The sequence below is a fragment of the Gorilla gorilla genome, chromosome 12 (assembly GCF_029281585.2).
Source record: "Gorilla gorilla gorilla isolate KB3781 chromosome 12, NHGRI_mGorGor1-v2.1_pri, whole genome shotgun sequence".
Classification (NCBI taxonomy): domain Eukaryota; kingdom Metazoa; phylum Chordata; class Mammalia; order Primates; family Hominidae; genus Gorilla; species Gorilla gorilla.
The window spans coordinates 35,957,517-35,976,480 of record NC_073236.2 but is presented as its reverse complement, the minus strand read 5'-3'; the positions used below and the strand labels follow the sequence as shown (position 1 = coordinate 35,976,480).

General features: G+C 44.7%; 1 protein-coding gene across 4 annotated transcripts in view; it reads right to left on the bottom strand.

Moving 5' to 3' along the window:
- VWA3B (von Willebrand factor A domain containing 3B) overlaps positions 1–18,964 on the bottom strand; it is a 225,651-nt gene that overhangs the window by 147,974 nt on the left and 58,713 nt on the right. For all 4 annotated transcript variants that reach the window (XR_008677081.2, XM_031008311.3, XM_055378491.2 and 1 more), the window contains exon 8: positions 2,336–2,461. Coding sequence is in view for 3 of the 4 variants with exons in the window: in XM_031008311.3 (XP_030864171.3) it covers positions 2,336–2,461 (126 nt within the window). In the remaining variant the exon portion in view is untranslated. The remainder of the gene's footprint in view (positions 1–2,335; positions 2,462–18,964) is intronic.

The window sequence follows — 18,964 nt, the reverse complement described above, 5'->3', positions numbered from 1 at the left end:
ATCTCATTAGCTGTGTAGCCTTGCGCAAGTTACTGAAGCCAAAACGGAGATAATAGTAGCAGTAGCACCTGTCTCTTAAGATTGTAGCAAATATGAAATGAGCTAATGCTCATAAGGAGCCTTAAACGGTGCCTGATGTGTAAGGTATGTGCGTCCACCAGGTGTGCCCCAAAGGAAACCAGCACCTTACAGAGGAAAGGCCATGCAGGAGAATCCGTGTACCAACTCCCCTAAGTGTGAAAGGGCAAAGAATGCGCTGACATCAAGTCCCTGCTTGGTGTGGAGCATGCATCATTGTATTTTGTCTGTACAGTGGTTCCTCAGCATCAAGATTATGATAGTCGTTGTGCAGAAGAATAAGGCTAAAAGAGACAAACTCAGGCAGGTCTAGTGATGGAGCTGGGATTTATAACCAGGTCCTTCTCACCCCCAAACTCATGTCCATTGTTATGAAAAATGCTTTGGTTTACAAGAAAAAAAGGGAGAAAATATTTTGTGTAGTCTCAATGTCATTCACTAGTAAAAATGCAGTGAGGTTGTTTGTATGGTGCAGTTGTGGGGCTGGAACCCATCAAACACCAAGAAGTGCTTTCATTTACTCAGAATAGGGTAGGTGCTAATTAAATCACGGAAACCAACATCAAGATGAGTACAGCCTCACTGCTAATATTTTTTTGTAAAAGTTTAGGCAGGAAAGTTTCTGTTCTGCATTTTGGGTTCAAAATCAGACTACGTTTGCTAGCTATGTGACCATGGCCAATGACTTAATCGCTCTGTAATTCAGTTTCCTCACCTGTCAGTTGGAGATAATAAGAAACTCCCTCATAGAGTTATGAGGCTTAAATGAGCTAAATATAAGCCTACCCCTCAGGGCAGCACCTGACACATAGTATGTGCCCACTCAGTGGTCATATTGCTGTTACTACCATTTAGGGAATGCAAATCAGTCTTCCAAACTCCAAAGTTTCAAGTGGCTATTCCAAATTAGATGGAAGAGTGTTAAGTGAATACCAGAAATGCAACTGGATTTTAATAATTTCTTTTTAATATTAATAACTCAAACCCCCATTCACACTACTCCTTCCAAGTAAACATTCCACACTTTTTCCCCAGCCTGTGCCCTCTTCTGCTGCAAGGTCCTGGACCCTGCTCAAAGAAAACTGATTTAGGCCTTCCTGTAAGCATCAGAGAGCGAGTCAGATGGCTGCCTGCACAGACACAGACAGCGTGGATGGGATTTTGTCTGCAGGCAAGGGTCAAGGCTGGCCCAGCCGATCACTGAGCTCTCCTGCTCCTCCTCCCTGGAAGAGCACCGGCAACTCGACAGTCTCCCCTTGCCCAGCCTTCAGCCAGGCTCCTCTGAATGCTCTTCTCAGCGAGTCCTCAACCTTTGCACTTCTATGCCCATCTCTGCATCGCCTGATTTTAGCAAAAAGCCTAAGTCAGTGTAGCCAGAATGCCCCACCCTCAGTATCTGATCGCTTTGCTATCTGATCCGCATCCTCGTTCTCACCGTCCCCCAGGTGACATCTGATCACACTGGCCTCTCTCCTGAAAGAATCCTGTCAAGTTGGTTTAGCCAGAAGCCCCCCTGCCCTTAACATCTCCTCTTAATAATTTTCCATCCACTGGCGTCCCCCTGATCCTTGGCTATGAATCCCCACTTGTCCATGTTGTACTCAGAATTGAGCCCAGTTTTATACAGAGGTCTGGTTTCCCTTAGTATACAAGAGTTTGTCAAGAATCTGTTTTGTTATTGTTATTGTTGTTGTTTTTGAGACAGAGTCTCTCTCCATTGCTAGGCTGGAGTGCAGTGGCATGATCTCGGCTCACTGCTATCTCTGCCTCCCAGGTTCAAGCCATTGTCCTGCCTCGGCCTCCTGAGTAGCTGGGATTACAGGCACGGGCCACCACACCCAGCTAATTTTTGTATTTTTAGTAGAGACGGGGTTTCACCATGTTGGCCAGGATGGTCTCGATCTCCTGACCTCGTGATCCACCCGCCTCGGCCTCCCAAAGTGCTGGGGTAACAGGTGTGAGCCACCGCGCCCGGCCCAAGCATCCGTTTTTACCACTTTACTGTCCAGCTCTGGGTACTGACAATCTCCACATATGCACACATGTGAGCGCGTGGGCACACACACATGCACGTGTCTGTGCATGTGTGTACAGCCCCTCCCCACCCCTCACCCCACACAGCTCTGGCTGCTCTCCTCAGCAGCCCCTCGCAGCTGGGCTCTGGAGCTTCTCTGGTCAGGAACATGGAAGCAGGCCCTGGTCCCCAGCTAGTAACATTTATGAATCTTTTACACCAGTGACCAGAAATAGCACCAACCGCAGTCCACGGTGGCCATGTCGGGCTTGGAAGGCTCGGCCACCAGCCTCTGGATCTGGGCCAGCGTGCTGCAGGCTTCCTCCATCTCTCGCCAAACGAGAAACACGTCCTCTCTGACTCCAGCTCCTAAAAGGGGAGACACAGCATGAGTGGCCGGCTGAGACAGGCCCAGGAATGTGGCAGCCCGCCTAGCAGGCCTGACGCATTGCAGCCAAGTTTCTGGAACATTTCTGAACATCAAATTCCACTTCCCCCACTAATCTCTTTCTGAGAATCAGAACTGATATCCCCAAGGAAGTGATATCATCTCAAGAAATCATAAATGCAGACTTTAGGATACAATAAATCCTTCTAAAGTAAATGTTTGTAGCAGCCAGAATATTTAAAATGAATTATTGATAATACCCAAATAAGATAGGAATAAAAACATTCAAAAGCACCTCACACAAGCCAGGGTCACCTCTGCGAAGAAGGGAAATGCAATGGCATGTTGTGAAAGCAACAACCCCTAATCCTTTCGCCATGTAGCCAAGGTGTCCTGCTTCTTTGAAACCACAGGTATAATATTTCCCCCAATGTAATAGTGATTGCCTGGTCTCCTTTTCTGGACCTCTACTGTCTCAGTTAAGGGATAGGTTTGACTCTATAACATTTTTTTAAAATGACATGGCACCATTAATTTAGATATTTATGTCTTTCAATCAATCGAAGTTCATGCCAAGGAGAGTGGTTTAGGGCTGGGATACAGGCTCTGCCTTCATCAAGATCCAGGCTCTAAGAGATGAGCAGTTTCTAGAGGTTGGGGCGGGTGGGGCGGGAGGAAATGGATGTGCACTCCGTGGTGTGCCATGCAGAGGTGCACGGTGAGAGGTCCTGTCCTGCTACCTTAACTGTATCAAAGTCAAGGTCCCAGCCATGCTGTGGTACTATGTTACTATGGGGGAAAGTGGGTAAAGAATAGATGGGCAGGCTGGGCACGGTGGCTTATGCCTGTAATCCTGTAAAACTTTGGGAGGCCGAGGCGGGCAGATCAATGGAGGTCAGGAGTTCGAGACCAGGCTGGCCAACATGGTGAAACCCCGTCTCTACTAAAAATACAAAAATTAGCTGAGCGTGGTGGCCCGTGCCTGTAATCCCAGCTACTCAGGAGGCTGAGACAGGAGAATCACTTGAACTGGGGAGGTGGAGGCTGCAGTGAGCTGAGATCACACCACTGCACTCCAGCCCAGGAGACAGAGTGAGACTCCAGCCCAGGAGACAGAATGAGACTCCATCTCGAAATAAATAAATAAATAAATAGATAGATAGATAAATAATAGATGGGCATCTCCCTGTATCACTTATTACCACTGCCTGTGAATATACAATTATCTCGAAATAAAAAGGTTAATTTTTAAAATCTTGAAAACAGATCCACACTCTTTCTATCCTGCTCCTCGGTCATCTCAGCACATCCTTCTGTCTTCAGCCACCTTATGATTCAACATGGTGTCCTTAGTGCCAAGCAGCACGTCCTGAACAGCAGGGCCACTGGGAGGACACAGAAGCACACCCCCTGATGGAGTCAGTTCCTTCGAGGCACCCTGCCCAGAAGGCCCACCCCATAGCTTCATTACTTAGCCACTGCCAGAATGGCATCACGCAGCCCCATCTGGCAGCAAGGGAAACTGAGAAATGCTTTTAGGCGGGGTACACTGCAACCCTAAGTAAAATCGGGGCTACAGCCTAAGGAGCAAAGGAGTGTATCTGGGTGGCAACTGGCAGTCCCTGCCCCTTGGCTGAGACATGTTCTGTCACCAAATACACTGAAAAGCCCCTTCCTCCCACTTCCCAAGTCTGCATGATAATTAACTGATGCCCAATATCCCACAACCACAGATGATGAGAGACCACCCTCCAGTCTACGGGGCACCCCAGGAGATTCATCCACCGGGGCCAAAGGACTGATCCTAAGCCAACAAGGCAGACTAGGGCAGACCAGAGTTGATGTTTCTGAATTTTAAAATATAGTCAAGAAGGGTAGGGCAGAAAAAAGGGACATCAAAGTTCTAGCCTCTTGAAGTGGGACAAATCAAGTGAGAGAGTATTAATAGCTGTGTTCCTAAAGGGGCAAGTGACAAGCCCTGACAGAGACGGACGGCTACCGTGGCTCTGCGGCCATCAACAGCCTAGGAAGTGAAATCTGATGTGTCCTGAGCTCCATGTTGAAAATCCAAAAATAACACAGGCTGCTGCCAAATGCGAACCTTCAGCCCACAGGCCCTCTGAACGCTGTAAAATCAAGACAGACTGCCAGCTGCTTGCTTCAGCCTGGAGGTGCTAAGTAGCAGGAGTCTCTTAAAAGTTTCAAATGAGTCAAGGCTTTCCTCTAGACTTGTCAATAATATCTTAAGAGGGAGTACACCACAGGGCAGGGTCAAAGAAGAAAGTTCTGAGGAAACCCAGTCGGCTCTTGGTCATCCAGGGACAGGGAAATGTGTCTCTGGGACAGCAGTGACCGGGACGTGCTCCCTGTGCAGGCAGTATCTAGGATTATTACTACCCCAGTCTAGGGATCGTGATGAAGCAGCTACAGACTGCTATGTCGGAGATCAGAGAGCAACACAAGTCCATCTGATTTGCTTTGCTTAAAAACAAAAGAAAACAAAACAAAACAAAACAAAAAAACAGTGAAAAAGAAAGCTACAGAGCAGTAAAAGCATCATGACAATGCACAGGTTTTATTTCAAGTTATTCCTCACACAGTAAGGAAGCACTGCCAGTTTTATCAAGGTCACTTTTAAGGACTTAGCTGGGATCTCAGATAGCCACAGCCGAGGGACAGAGCCCCATTGGGGATGGAAGACAATGGGGGCACAGGAAACCCCGCTGTTCAGACCTCCGTGAATTTGAAATTCTCCAGGCTACACCAGGGAGGAGATGAAACAACAGGAAGCTGTATGTATCTTTATGTATCTTTTTTTTTTTTAATGGATTCTTGCTCTGTCGCCCAGGCTGGAGTGCAGTAGCACGATCTAGGCTCACTGCAACCTCTGCCTCCCAGGTTAAAGCGATTCTTGTGCCTCAGCCTCCCGAGTAGCTGGGATCACCACCACACCTGGCTAATTTTTGTATTTTTTTAGTAGAGATGGGGTTTCACCATGTTGGACAGGCTGGTCTTGAACTCCCTGACCTCAGGTGATCCACCCGCCTCAGCCTCCCAAAGTGCTGAGATTACAGGCATTAGCCACCGTGCCCAACCAAAGCTGTATGTATCTTGACTGTCAAAGTGGAAGCCAACTAAGGTCTGCCTGACAACAGAAGCTGGATACGGTTCCTCATGGAGTCATTCAGGAGACCCAGTAGATTCTCCAACCAGAATGCATGCCTGCCCAATCCCCCGCCTTGCATGACTGCTGCCCTCCCAGACACCTGGCAACAATTTGAAGGCCGGGCGTGGTGGCTCACATCTGTAATCTCAGCACTTTGGGAGGCCGAGGCAGGAGGATCACCTGAGGTCTGGTGTTCGAGACCAGCCTGGCTAACATGGTGAAACTCCGTCTCTACTAAAAATACAAAAATGAGCCGGGTGTGATGGCAGGTGCCTGTAATCCCAGCTACTCAGGAGGCTGAGGCAGGAGAATCTCTTGAACCTGGGAAGCAGAGGTTGCAGAGAGCCATTGCACTCCAGCCTGGGTGACAGAGAAAGACTCCATCTCAAAAACAAACAAAAAAACCAAACCAAACCAAAACAAAAAAACCAATTTGCAGGCTCGTGTTAAAATGCTAACATACCTGGGAGCAATGTCACAGCCTGCTGCTGTTTTTCATTAGCACCTAGTATTGACTTCTCAGACTGGCTAGTTTGACAAATAAAATGAGACTCAGGACAGGAAGTTTTGATGTCAAGGAGAAAAGTCCACAGGGTACCTGCTGCCAAATGCCATTTCCCTGTCCAATCTTCCACATCTCACCTACAGGATAAAACCCAGTTGCCAGAGTCCAGTTCATTAATACGGTCATTTGGCAAGTATGTGTTGAGCATCTCCTCTGCAGTGGGCGGGTCCTATTGGTGCTGGGGATGCAGTGACCAGGGCCCAGCTCCCTGGGCTGGCATTGAGGTCAGGGTTCAAAGCTCCCATGACACTCCTCTAACACTCTGCACCATGAACCTGGTCAGAGCACTGTCCTCCCAGCCTTGTCCTCTGTATCAGAGGACTGAGCCCTCCGCTGCACTCACCCCGTCCCACCCTTCACTGAAGACATAGTCTTGACTCCACCATCCCAGGAAACGGTGAGCTGCCTCCTACTCCCCCTTCTCAGTCCCGTGGAATGAACCAGGGCACCACTGGGCTCCATCCTCTTGCTGCCAGGACACGCTCGGGCCACACCATTAGTGAACCTGTCCATATGTGCATTTCAGTTCCTGGCTGCCTGTCACTCAGCCTCCAATTCCCAAGAACACAAAGAACTAGGAGCCTGTGATGGTGACATCATTCTCTGCATGACCTTGAGTCCAGTCTAATTTAAGTCAGCCTTCCATGAACCCAGTGCTTATTTTTAGTAGGCAGCTGCCTACAACACAGCTCAGCACTCAGCAACATGTCCCCAGCCTGCCAGCTGTTGTGGGCTGGGGTCTGCAGCTCTCCTGCATTGCTCGGGCACTTGCTGTGTGTGTGTGCACCGGCTGACTTTGCCAACTGGATGGTAAATGTCTTAAGCATAGGGACAGTGTCTTTTCTTTCTTTGTATCATCCACAGCACTCAGCCCAGGTTCTATCTAGTATTTTCTGCAAGAATTTCTGTCCTCCTTTTTTATTTTTCCTTATTACATAGAAACAGTTCTGGAGCACCTAATACATTCATTCCTCATGATTACAAGAAACTCTTCAGAGGGGTGTGCAAGAGACTCAGATCATCTGAGCACATGGCTATGCCCGAGGTATTCCAGACACTGACAATGACATCCCTTAAAACACGAAGTCATTTCCTTCTGGGTTCATGCCACAGTAAGCAAGACGTCCCCCAAGTATCTGAAGTACTATCATTTCCAGGACAGGAGGAGAAAAGCAATTAGAAAAATAGGCAGGTGTGGTGCTGATCCAAGGTACAGTTCAATGTTGCCCTGGGAGAGGGCAGCCCAGAAACAAAACCACCCTCGGGGACCCTTGAGTCCCAGACGATCCCCTCGGTCCTACTGTGGCTCATCGTTTGTGGCCCTGCCCAACCCCAGGACTCTCTGGTGAAGAACTGGTCCCGCCAGGTGGAGAGCTTGCAGTCTGCCTGACCCCCAAACTCCTATTCAGTCATGCAGATTTGAAAGACTTGAATATAACTATGAAAAGGCAGTATTTTCAGGAAAAAGTAGCACATACTTCTATTTTCAGAAAGCGATATAACATTAAAAAAATATAATACACTGTGAGATGCTAAACATTCCCAGAGACCTAAAATTACCATGAGGATCTGGTAAAAGAGCCACATTGCATCCATAAAGGGAATGAAAGCAGTAAAATCAGTGGTTTTTGTCATAATAAAAAAATTCCCAGTTATTTCTATTACATTATATGTTAAGATGTTTTGTTGTCAAGAAGTAATTAAACACCTGCTAGCTTGATCCAGCCCCACTGCCCTAACCACAGAGGCACAGTGTGGGGCTGCTCTCAGTCCCACCCTATGGAAATTAACCATTCATTAATTTAGAGTGAATATAGAGTCATTTCGCCATCTGGATAACCATCTAATGTTTTCTTGGGGCAATGAATAGATATACTTCACAAGAGCCATTATGTTATCTTAAAAGCAATTTCAGTATGAAGAATGGGCAACTTGAGCTATCATCTAATACGTGAATGTGGCACCATCCTCTGGGCCCTCTCCGTCTCTTCTAAATGGCACACTATAAAATGCAAATGTAATGCAGTCTAATTGTCCAAAATTCATTTAGAAAACCCAAAAATGAACCATCACCATTCTCCCCATGGTAAAGGGTAGGTGCTCCCCCAAACTTGGTGAGAAAAATGACCGCAGGCTCCAGGATGCTACGGCGCTAGTAGACCATAAAGACCCAGGCAAGGAGACAGAGAAATAATATCTAAGGAACAGATGCAAAGATGCTCATCAACAAAGTTTAGCTGAATAAATCTATTCCACTTAGGATAAGTGATACCATTTATAAGGCATCAACTCAGGGGTAAATGTTTTATTGACATGTAAATTCAGAAGAACTTTATGAGTTTCCTTTAGAGCAAATTTACAAAAAAAAAAAAAAAATGAGTTTTTTTCAGTTTTTCCATCCAAGAAAAGGCCTGAACCTCTTTCTGTTCTAAGGGATCTATAGTGCACAAAAATAACAAAGACGGTGGCAGGGCTGCTCCCTGATTTCCCATCAACCAACTCTGAACCACAAAGAGCAGGGCTAGGACTATTGTTAGTGGGGAGCAACCCCGCACCGGCATCTGCTCAGCCTCTGTCCTCAACAACGGCCCTATCTCTGTGAGGATGGTTGTGTGCATGGGCTACTGGGGACTGGATATCACTCACGTAGACGGGTCTGCTCCCAGCTCTGCCAGGTCATTCAGGAATGAGCAAGTTCTAGGAGGCTAATTATCTTCTTCAAACTCAGAAGACACTGACTTAGGAACTAGGAAGCCAATGCTTTAAAATATCCCCTTCTCAGTAGGACAATCTACTCGGAGAATCATCATTCACTCATTTATTCAACAACACCCCATCATTGCCGATTATATCCGGACACTGGAAATACAAAATGAACAGGAAACCATCCCAGCTCTGAGGAGGCCCTCACTCCAGTGCGGTCTTCCCAGAGTGTGGTCCTCAGAACCTGTGGCAGACGCCCCTGAAATGCTTGTCAGTGCAGATTCCTAGGCCCCACCCCAGACTCATTCTGAGGGTGGAACCCCAGGGAGCTATATTCTTAAAGGGTCCCAGTGATTCTTTGCAACAAAAGTTCACAAAGCTTTAGTCTAAGACGTGAGAGAGGCATGTAAATACATGATCACTCTCCAAAATATTCTTGGAGAAAAAAATAGCTGGGTGATTTCCAGGAGCAATATTCTCATGCCTGGATGTCCCTATGTCTGCCCTACAGAAATGCTCACAAAAGAAGGCAGCACTCCCTTTCCCCTGCACAGTGCTGGGAACCCCCGACACCATCTTCCAACACCCATTCCAGGCCACCTGTCATCCATATCTTCATAACATTCTACTGGTTGTAAGTGTCACCTATTTTAGATGTATGTTATAATGGCTGCTTCCTGCTGATAAATGGAGGAGAAAGAGGGGAAAATGAAAATTTACCAGGTATCTACTATGTGCCACCGTGCTGGGAACTTAAACACGTTACCACATTGACTTGCAACAATTGCCTGAGTCCAGATCATCATCCCCGTTTTACAGATGAGCACACCGAGGCTCAGAGAAATTTGCCCAAGGCCACACAACTAATAAGTGGTGAGGTCAGGATTCAGCTTCAGGCGGTTAGTCTCCAAAGCTCCCCACCGCCACACTGGAACGCTGGCCTTGGGTATCCTGGAAAATTCTCATGATACAAGATCTACGTGAGCAAACCCATCTGTTGTGTGTTGATCACTTTTAGTTTTCCCTCAAGGGGCTTATAGACTTATTTCTTCCTACGTCTGAAACCACCCAGTTTGTAATTCTGATGCAGGTGGTGATGGTGGGTGAGCTGTGTCCCCAAGGTCAGGGGCTCCAGTGACATTCCAATGAGCAGTGACACACCTGCTGGCTCCGCAGCAATCTGCCTGTACTGGAATCGGTCATCACCCACGGGGATGGCCCACCAGGTTATCAAGGCTGAGAGCTCTTGCTGGGCTTCCACTATCTGTAAGTTTGTCTTCTTCATTAAACCGTGACTTCCCTGAGGACAGAACTATGTTTATCTGTTTTTGTAACCACTCTCCTTGGTACCTTCCTGACACCTGGTCGAGACTTCCAAATAGGCTATTCCAGAACACAGGTCCCTTGAAGAGAGGGACCTCCTTTTTTCATCATTTTATCCCCAGAGCCCAGCACAGCACCCAACTTTGCAACAGTAAATGTGAAACGGATCTGTCACCCTGGAATCAGAGCCATCACCCTAAAATCAGAAATTCAAATGCAGTCGGAAATCTGCACTGGCTCTTTTCCCTGGCAATTCAATTTCATGTTTAAGAGTTTTGAGGGTTTCTCTCTGCCCCGTGTGTTAGGTGATGCAGGATGCCCGGATTCCCTTGATTATTTCAGCACAATTCTAAGGAGCTGATTGCACTGGCTGACCCAAGACCTGGGCTGAGCCCACCCCTGCCCAGTGTCAAGAGGGCTACTTTGAACAAGACGTAGTGCAGCCAGGAGCCTAGAATAAAACTAGGTATGCCAGACATAAGCCCAAGACGGGAGTGGGAACAGAGGGGTTCCCTGGGCTTAGGGGCTTACTCTCCTTAGTTGGGAAAATGAGATCTGCAAACACCTCAGATAAACGTGTGCGCTAAGGGAAGAGGGCAAGGTGCAGCTGGACAGTTCTTAAGCTAATTGGGATCCTGCAGTTATGGAGGGAAGGAACAACCCCTAAATCATAAGGCAGAAGCAAAAATGACATTCTGAGAATCTGGGGCTCCCCGCCGACTGGGAACCTTGTCTTTTATTCCTTTTGAATCTCCTCCTCCTCAACCCTAGTAAGTTTCTAAAGCACACAGATGTTTAATAAATGCTTGTTAACTAACCAGAGGGCTATGTCAGAGCAGTAGAAAGAAATCCTGCTGGGCGCAGTGGCTCACACCTGTAACCCCAGCACTTTGGGAGGCCGAGGCTGGTGGATCACCTGAGGTCAGGAGTTTGAGACCAGCCTGGCCAACACGGTGAAACCCTGTCTCTACTAAAAATACAAAAATCAGCCGGGCGTGGTGACAGGCGCCTGTAGTCCCAGCTACTCGGGAAGCTGAGGCAGGAGAATCGCTTGAGCCCTGGAAGCAGAGGTTGCAGTGAGCCGAGATTGCGCCATTGCACTCCAGCCTGGGTGACAGAGCGAGACTCTGTCTCAAGAGATTAAAAAAAATAGAAAAGAAATCCAAGGCAGCCCATTGTTAGAAGGGGCAGGACTTTGAAGGGAATTAAAGTCTCTCGGCCTTGTCAGTTGCAACGTGGCAACAATTTTGGATGCACAGCCGCTCCGGCTCCATCCGCTGAATTCAACTGAATTTTAGCTGGAAGGAAGGAGACTTCTGAAAGAATCTCCCGCCGCCAGTAAGCCATAAACAGGCACCAATCAGTGCTTCTAAATTAAATTGGAGATTAGAAACAAAGAAGCAATGCCAAGCCTCAGTGATGGGCCAATACACTCTAAATACCTAATTAGAGATCACAGGTGTCTGCCAGGAACATGACTTGGTTATTTTTTCCCTTTAAGCATAGCAGCCTGAATGTGTCCTTATGTAAATAAAATTCAGTTTCATAATATTTAGTCTTAGTTCATGCATTTTTCTCCACCAACACAAAAAGTACAGTTTCTGAAGGTAGAATCACCCACCTTTTTACAGCTACAATATTTTTGGACTTAAGAATAATATTGGTAGAGTATAGTAGCTGTTCTAAGGACATTTGCCAGGAGTACTGGACACAAACAAAAATACTCTCAGAAAAACATTACCTTTTGCTATTACCTAATATTTATTCTTTTGATTCATTCATTGCAGCCTTTCTCTTGTCCCATAAGCAAAATATGATGGTGAGCAGAGCGAGTGCTATTTGATAGTTCTAAACAATGAGCAGGGGCTGGCCAGAGTGCTGAGCTGAGAGGAGATGAAGCCAGGTGAGTACAGGCTAGAGACGAGAGTAATGATGGACGGATTAGTGACGCTTGTCGTAGGTGGGGTAGGCCTGGAAGTGAAAGGGTGAAAGGTATGCCATGTCATCCAACCCTGGTCTACCAAACTGTGAGAGGGTTCTGTGTTGTTGGTACTTTGGGTTGTATACATGAAACCACCCTAAAGTTGAAACTATGCACCGTTTGCAATATGCCTCCTCTTCTCCCTGGTGTATAAAGTACAAAGCTCTGGCTTGAAGTGACAGCATAGAGTTCTGACCATGGCTTTCATCCTGGGTGCTCATCCCACCACCAAGTCTGAGAAGCCTGACATCACACCATCTCAGAAAAGTCCACTGTTCGTTCCACTGCTGAGTCTAGATCCTGAGCTAGATGCATCAATGCCAAAATTGTTTACCTCTTTTAGCCTGATGCCAGGACCTCAGGGAAGATGTTTACTCTGATGTAATTTTACTAATCCATACTTACTATTTCAGTTTAAGTGAATTTTCAAGGATATACAGGAAGAGAACCAAAATAAAAGATGAAGCCTTCTCCAAACCCAAGAGATGAGAAGTCTTTTTCCTTACTGAGAAGGAGTCCCCAAACCACTAAATAGACTCCCTCCTCCTGTGCTGATAGGACCTTCACAACCTAAAAAGCAGCTGCTCAGAAGATTGGGACTGTCTGCCTTAAAGACACAGTCCCTGGAGAGCTTTAACCAGCAGTTAAAGTTCCTTCCCCAAAACAGCATCAAGCCCAGCCCACATGTGGGACAATCCATGCCTCCATGAAAGCTTCTGAGAATTGAAAATTACCATGTTCAATTTATAAATATTATTGCACCATTTACACTTCTTACTGAGCTCAGTCTGACAACAGAGAAGTAGGTGAAATTCACACCCAGAACAGGCCCCATGGCATAACCCTACTTACCACTGAGTCAGATTCTAGTTGTGGTAGAGGAAGGACAGGCACTCCTGATTTCCTCTAGAAAGGCCCCTGTGGCCTACTCCTAGGATCCACCTTGACAGATGGACTCATTTCCCATAAGAACAAAGTTTAACAGTACAGTATTCACTCCCTTGTTCCAAATTACAATTCATCCATCGTTATGCATGCAAATAAACTGGTTACTACCATGACCATTAGAAAAATGCTCTTTGTGACACAGGCTGCCAAATCCTTTTGGATTATTTCACTTTCCAGAACCAATATCTACAACAAAACCCACTTGGAATCCCAAGAAGAAAAAAAGGAAACTACTATTAATGGAATGTCAATTTTGTGCTAGACATTTCCATGTGTGTTGTATGCTTTAATTCTCCCAGAAACTGTATAAAGTAGACGTTATTATTCCCATTTTTATAAATGAGGAAACATAGCTCAGAAAGATTAGGTAACTTGCCCAAGGTCACACAAGTATTTAGTGGCAAAACTCAGATTTGAATCCAGGTCTGATCCCAAAGTTGATTCACCTTCCAGCAAACACTGTCTCCAAGCCAAAAAAGGAATCACAACTGTTCATCAAACGTTCACTTTCCTCCCCACCTCCGTGTGAGTGGAGTAGACCTCCCCACCCATTACTGTAGGACATGATCATGTGACTGGCTCTGGCCAACTGGATATGACATGAGCGGGGGCCTTAAATGTGGCACATAGCGGGCCTCAGCTCATGCTCATGCATTCACCACAATAAGAATATACCCTAGATTGCTGGAGGCGGTGGCTCACACCTGAGATCCCAGCACTTTGGGAGGCCGAGGCAGGCGGATCACTAAAGGTAAGAGATGAGCCTGGCCAAAATGATGAAACTCAGTCTCTACTAAAAATACAAAATTAGCTGGGCGTCATGGCGGGTGCCTGTAATCCCAGCTACTTGGGAGGCTGAGGCAGGACAATCGCTTGAACCCGGGAGGTGGAGGTTGCAGTGAGCAGAGATCATACCACTGAACTCCAGCCTGGGCAACAGAGACTCCATCTCAAAAAAAAAAAAAAAAAAAAAAATTAGCACTAGTTAAAGGAGAGTCCATTCCATGTTAATCAAACTGCAGGTGACATGTAGACCTGTGATCAAGAAATAATGGCTGACATATTTCCACATTTGATGAAAACTGTAAACCAACAGGTACAAGAAGCTCAGCAAACCTCAAGTGCAAGATATATGCCATCAGGTGGCGAGAAGACTCAGTGGCATGTTTTGCTCTTGAAAAGGTGAGAAGCTTCAGAAGGCAAACGGAAATAGAAGGGAGGAACCAGGGAGGATATATGTCAGTCCTTCCTCACCCTCCAGAGAGTCAGTGGCATCTGTTAAAATCACACCTACAGACTGTCAGAGGATGGTGCGGAGAGGAATCGAATTTTAGAATAGATAGTCTAGAATAGAATTTTCTTCCAGACTAATGTGGGGAAACCAGACACCATGCAGGCAGGCACAGGATCCCAGAGGGTGATGGGAATAGAAGGGTATGCCTCCTGCTCTAGAAGTTCACAGAAATTGGGCAAAAGGGTCTTTAGACACCACTAAGCCACAGAATCAAGGTTCAAGGCAATTTCACTTGATCCCTAGGGGGCAGGCACCACCATCACATCAGAGCCACCTCTGCACACGTGCTCAGAGGGCTCCTGACTCAGCAGGTGCTATGAACCTGAGTCTGCTTCCTGTCCTCTGCCTTTATATTCTTTATAGTCAAAGAAGAATGACCATGAACTCCTGAAGGACAATGTAAGAAAAACGTAAAATGTAATGCACTACCTAATGCGCCACCTAAGCGGCTCACGTTGTCAGAGTCAAAACACTGGAAAAGCTTTCCATCACCTGGAAAGAGCAGTCCTGGAAAAACAAACACAGAAAAAACTTTCGGGAGAAATCCCTCCAAGGAATTAGTGTAGCTATAGGAATCTAAAGCAAGCACAGAATAAATAAATAATTTTACATGATGATACATCTATTTTTGCCTTTACAATGAAGCAACAAACAAGATAAAATTGCTCTCAGCCTACAACTACTTTTTGTTTTCCTCAGAAGAAGCACTGATATAACGAACTATCCTAAAATATGAGGCCTAAAAGTTGATAATAATTCATATATAACTAATTTATTTGCAGACACCCTTATAATTTATTTATCAAACTCATTATAAGAAATGAAGATTCATACAAATATCTACTTACCAATGAGTATCAAACATCAAAATTAAATGAAATCAGAACTTGTAGCAATGCATCTATCTGTTTATCTAGGCTTTAGTAATTTAGGTTAGAGCAGTCCAAAGTACTTTGAAAACTTTCAAAAACAATTATAGCTTTTTAAATCTCCAGTTGATAATTGATAATGAGGTGGGGGAATAGGGTCTGGAGGCAGGGAACCTAAGGCCAATTCACAGTGACTTCCCAGAACTAAATCAAAAGGAAAACCCCAACTTTCCAAACCTAAGTAACAGAAGAACCAGAGGTACTCCCTTTGCAAACTCCACCCTCACACACCTTTTTTGCCTGGCAGATGGAAAATTGAAAGTACTTCTGACTGGTTGCTTTCCACAATCAATCAAACGTTTGCATAAGGTGTAACCTTTGCAACTTCATGTCAGCTTCTGACTGGTTTCTTTCCACAACCAATCAGACTGACTGCAGGCCACTACTTCATTTGCATGGGGTGTACATCAAGTGGCCAATGAGAAACCTCTAGAGGGTGTTTAAACACCAGAAAATTCTGTAACTGGGCTCTTGAGCCCCTATGCTCAGCCAGCTCACACCCTGTGGAGGGTACTTTCGTTTTCAATAAATCCCTGCTTTTGTTGCTTCATTTTTCCCTTGCTTTGTTTGTGAGTTTTGTCCAATTCTTTCTTCAAAATGCCAAGGACCTGGACGCCCTCCACCAGTAACAATAATATTATTGTTTCAAAATGTTTAAGGCTTTAATACACCAAAAACCAAAGCTGCAGTAAGCAAACTGCTGATACAGCTCAATCTTTTTTCTTTCAAAGTATATCACCGGAGCTAACCAAATTATGTCAATAAACCAAGGAAGAGAGAAGAAAAATGTATTTGGAGCAAAACCCAAAAAGGTTAGAATGTCAATAAATACTATGAGAAAAATAGTGTGCCTTGAATGAGACAGCACAGAAACCAAGCACACATGTGCACTCGCCTTAGAAGAGTCAATCCAGCAAGCAACATTCAAAGTGAACGTTTGTTTGGATAACGTGAAGCCCATTCTTCACATCTATGATAAATATACAGGGTAGGTAGAAAAACAAATTATGGTCAAATGGTCATGACCAACCTCAGACTAGAAAGAGAAAGAGCCCTGAAGCACAGCAGATGGTCCAGGAGCAAGCGTCATATAGAAGAATATAATATATTACAAAGGGTAGCACAGAGGTCAGTGGAGAAAGGGTGCGTGAGTGGTGTGAAGGCAGTTGTTACATATTTTAGGGAAAATCCATTTATATTCCCACATCACACCATACTTCAAAATAAATCTAGAAGGACCAAAACAATTTTTGCTTTTGTTTTAAACTCAGGCCATAAAGAACCAAAAGGAGAAGAAATACAGTTACGAAGGAGCTGCAGGATTTATAGATTACAGTTACTGTGCAAATTTTATGGTTGCCTATAAAAAACAGCCAAAATGAAAAGGAACACAATGACCAACATAAATTATCCGTATGTAATACACCAAAGACTGTTCACACAATGTGATAAGAAACACGAGGCCCCTGCAAGTAAAAGGGTAATAGACAAACAGGCAGTTTACAAAAGAAGTTAACAAATCCAAAAATGTTCAATTTCACTACTGTTTAATACTAATTGACACTAATTTCTTCATCAAAGATATTCAGATGGAAACAATGAGATGCTATTTTTATGCTAATTCAGGTTCTGCGAAATGGGTGTGAATTGTATTGTCTTAAAGTATTTTTTGGAAAGCAATTCAACATGAGAGATTACCCCACAATGTTCAAACATTTTGATTCAGTATTTTCACTACCAGAAATTTATGTTTTAAAAAATCTAAACTACAGGAGTAAATACACCACACAACACATATACACCATGGAATACTATGCAGCCATAAAAAAGGATGAGTTCCTGTCCTTCGTAGGGACATGGATGAAGCTGGAAACCATCATTCCCAGCAAACTATCGCAAGGACTAAAAACTGAACACCGCATGTTCTCACTCATAGGGAATTGAATAGGGAATTGAACAATGAGAACACTTGGACACAGGAAGGGGAACATCACACACGGGGGCCTGTCGTGGGGTGGGGGGAGGGGGGAGTGATAGCATTAGGAGATATACCTAATGTAAATGACGAGTTAATGGGTGCAGCACACCAACATGGCACATGTATACACATGTGACAAACCTGCACGTTGTGCACATGTACCCTAGAACTTAAAGTATAATAATAATAATAAAAAGAAAAAAATACACCACAAAAAAGATAAGTGCAGTATGATCTCTAATAGCAAAAGAAAATTGAAATTACCCAAATATCTAATAGGAAATGATCAACAAAACTCTAATATAGAACTTTAATGAAGTATTTGATATTTTTAATGTCAACTACAAAACTTTTATAGTAATGTGGGAAAATACTTGATTCTATATTAAGTAGAAAATTCAATATTCAATTTGTACAATAATATATTCATGCTTTAATTATTTTTAAGTATATAGTGAGAAGACCTGTAGGAAATATACCAAAATATCCAACGGTGTAAATATCTGGGTGGCAAGAATGTTTCTTTTCCTTTCTTCTCCATATTTTCCAAATTGTCTATATTATGTCTGGAGAGTGCAGTATAGTCAGGTGCTCCTGACAGCCTGGGTTCAGACCCCCAGCCTCATACTAATGAGATAATGTATGCATGCACCAAGCAACACTTCCCTGGTCCAATAATTAGAAACATCATGGTTTCTAATTAATTACATCAGGAGATATCTGATGTAGTAGTAAGAGAACAAAACAAAGGATGAAAGTTATTTTCTAATATTACAAATTACATTCTCTTTTAGAACACCACAATTGTATATCATGCTTTCAAAAGTTATTTTGGAATTTGCGAAATTAAGAATAGATGGGCTAAGTATTCAAATGATACTTTATCAATTTTATTTAAACGAGTGGCAACATAATGTATGCCACATAACCCTATGACCAAAAAAAGTGGCTGACACTGTCCACTCCACACAGTCGATGAAGACATCAGGTTCCACATTTGCTCTTAGAGCCCACGCCTTCATACATCTTGGAACGTTTATAATTAGCCTTTACTTCCAGGATGAACAAAGCTATATAAGTCAATACTGTTTCCCTTTTCTAGAAATTATGAAGGGAAATGAGAATGGAAAAGAAAACACAAACACCTTTTTTCCTCTAAACTAGGAGACAAAAATAACATACTGATAAGGGCTGTGGAGAACAGCTGAGATGGGACAGAAGCAATGCAGAAGAAAGCACAGAGAATGTGTACCCAGAGTGGTCAAAAGGGCTGTGGCAGCTCTGAGGAAGTGGGGGGTGCCTCACCCACAGTCAAAGGTGAGCCTTGTTGGCAACCTGGATGCTAGAACCTCAATGACAAGTGCTGACAGCAAAATCTGCCTACTTGGTTAAGAGAGGCAAAGAGGTAGGGCTTTGCAAAGCATCACCCAGAACAAACTTACATGCAGGAACCACTCTGTCCCTGCAGCAGCAAAAAAGCAGAGAGCCCCTGAGTTGTGAAGCACAGATGGCTATCTTAGCCCCTTCCCTACCTTTCCTCCCCTAGGACATGCCTGCAGATAGCTTGTGTCCATTCCATGGTGATCAATAAAATGGA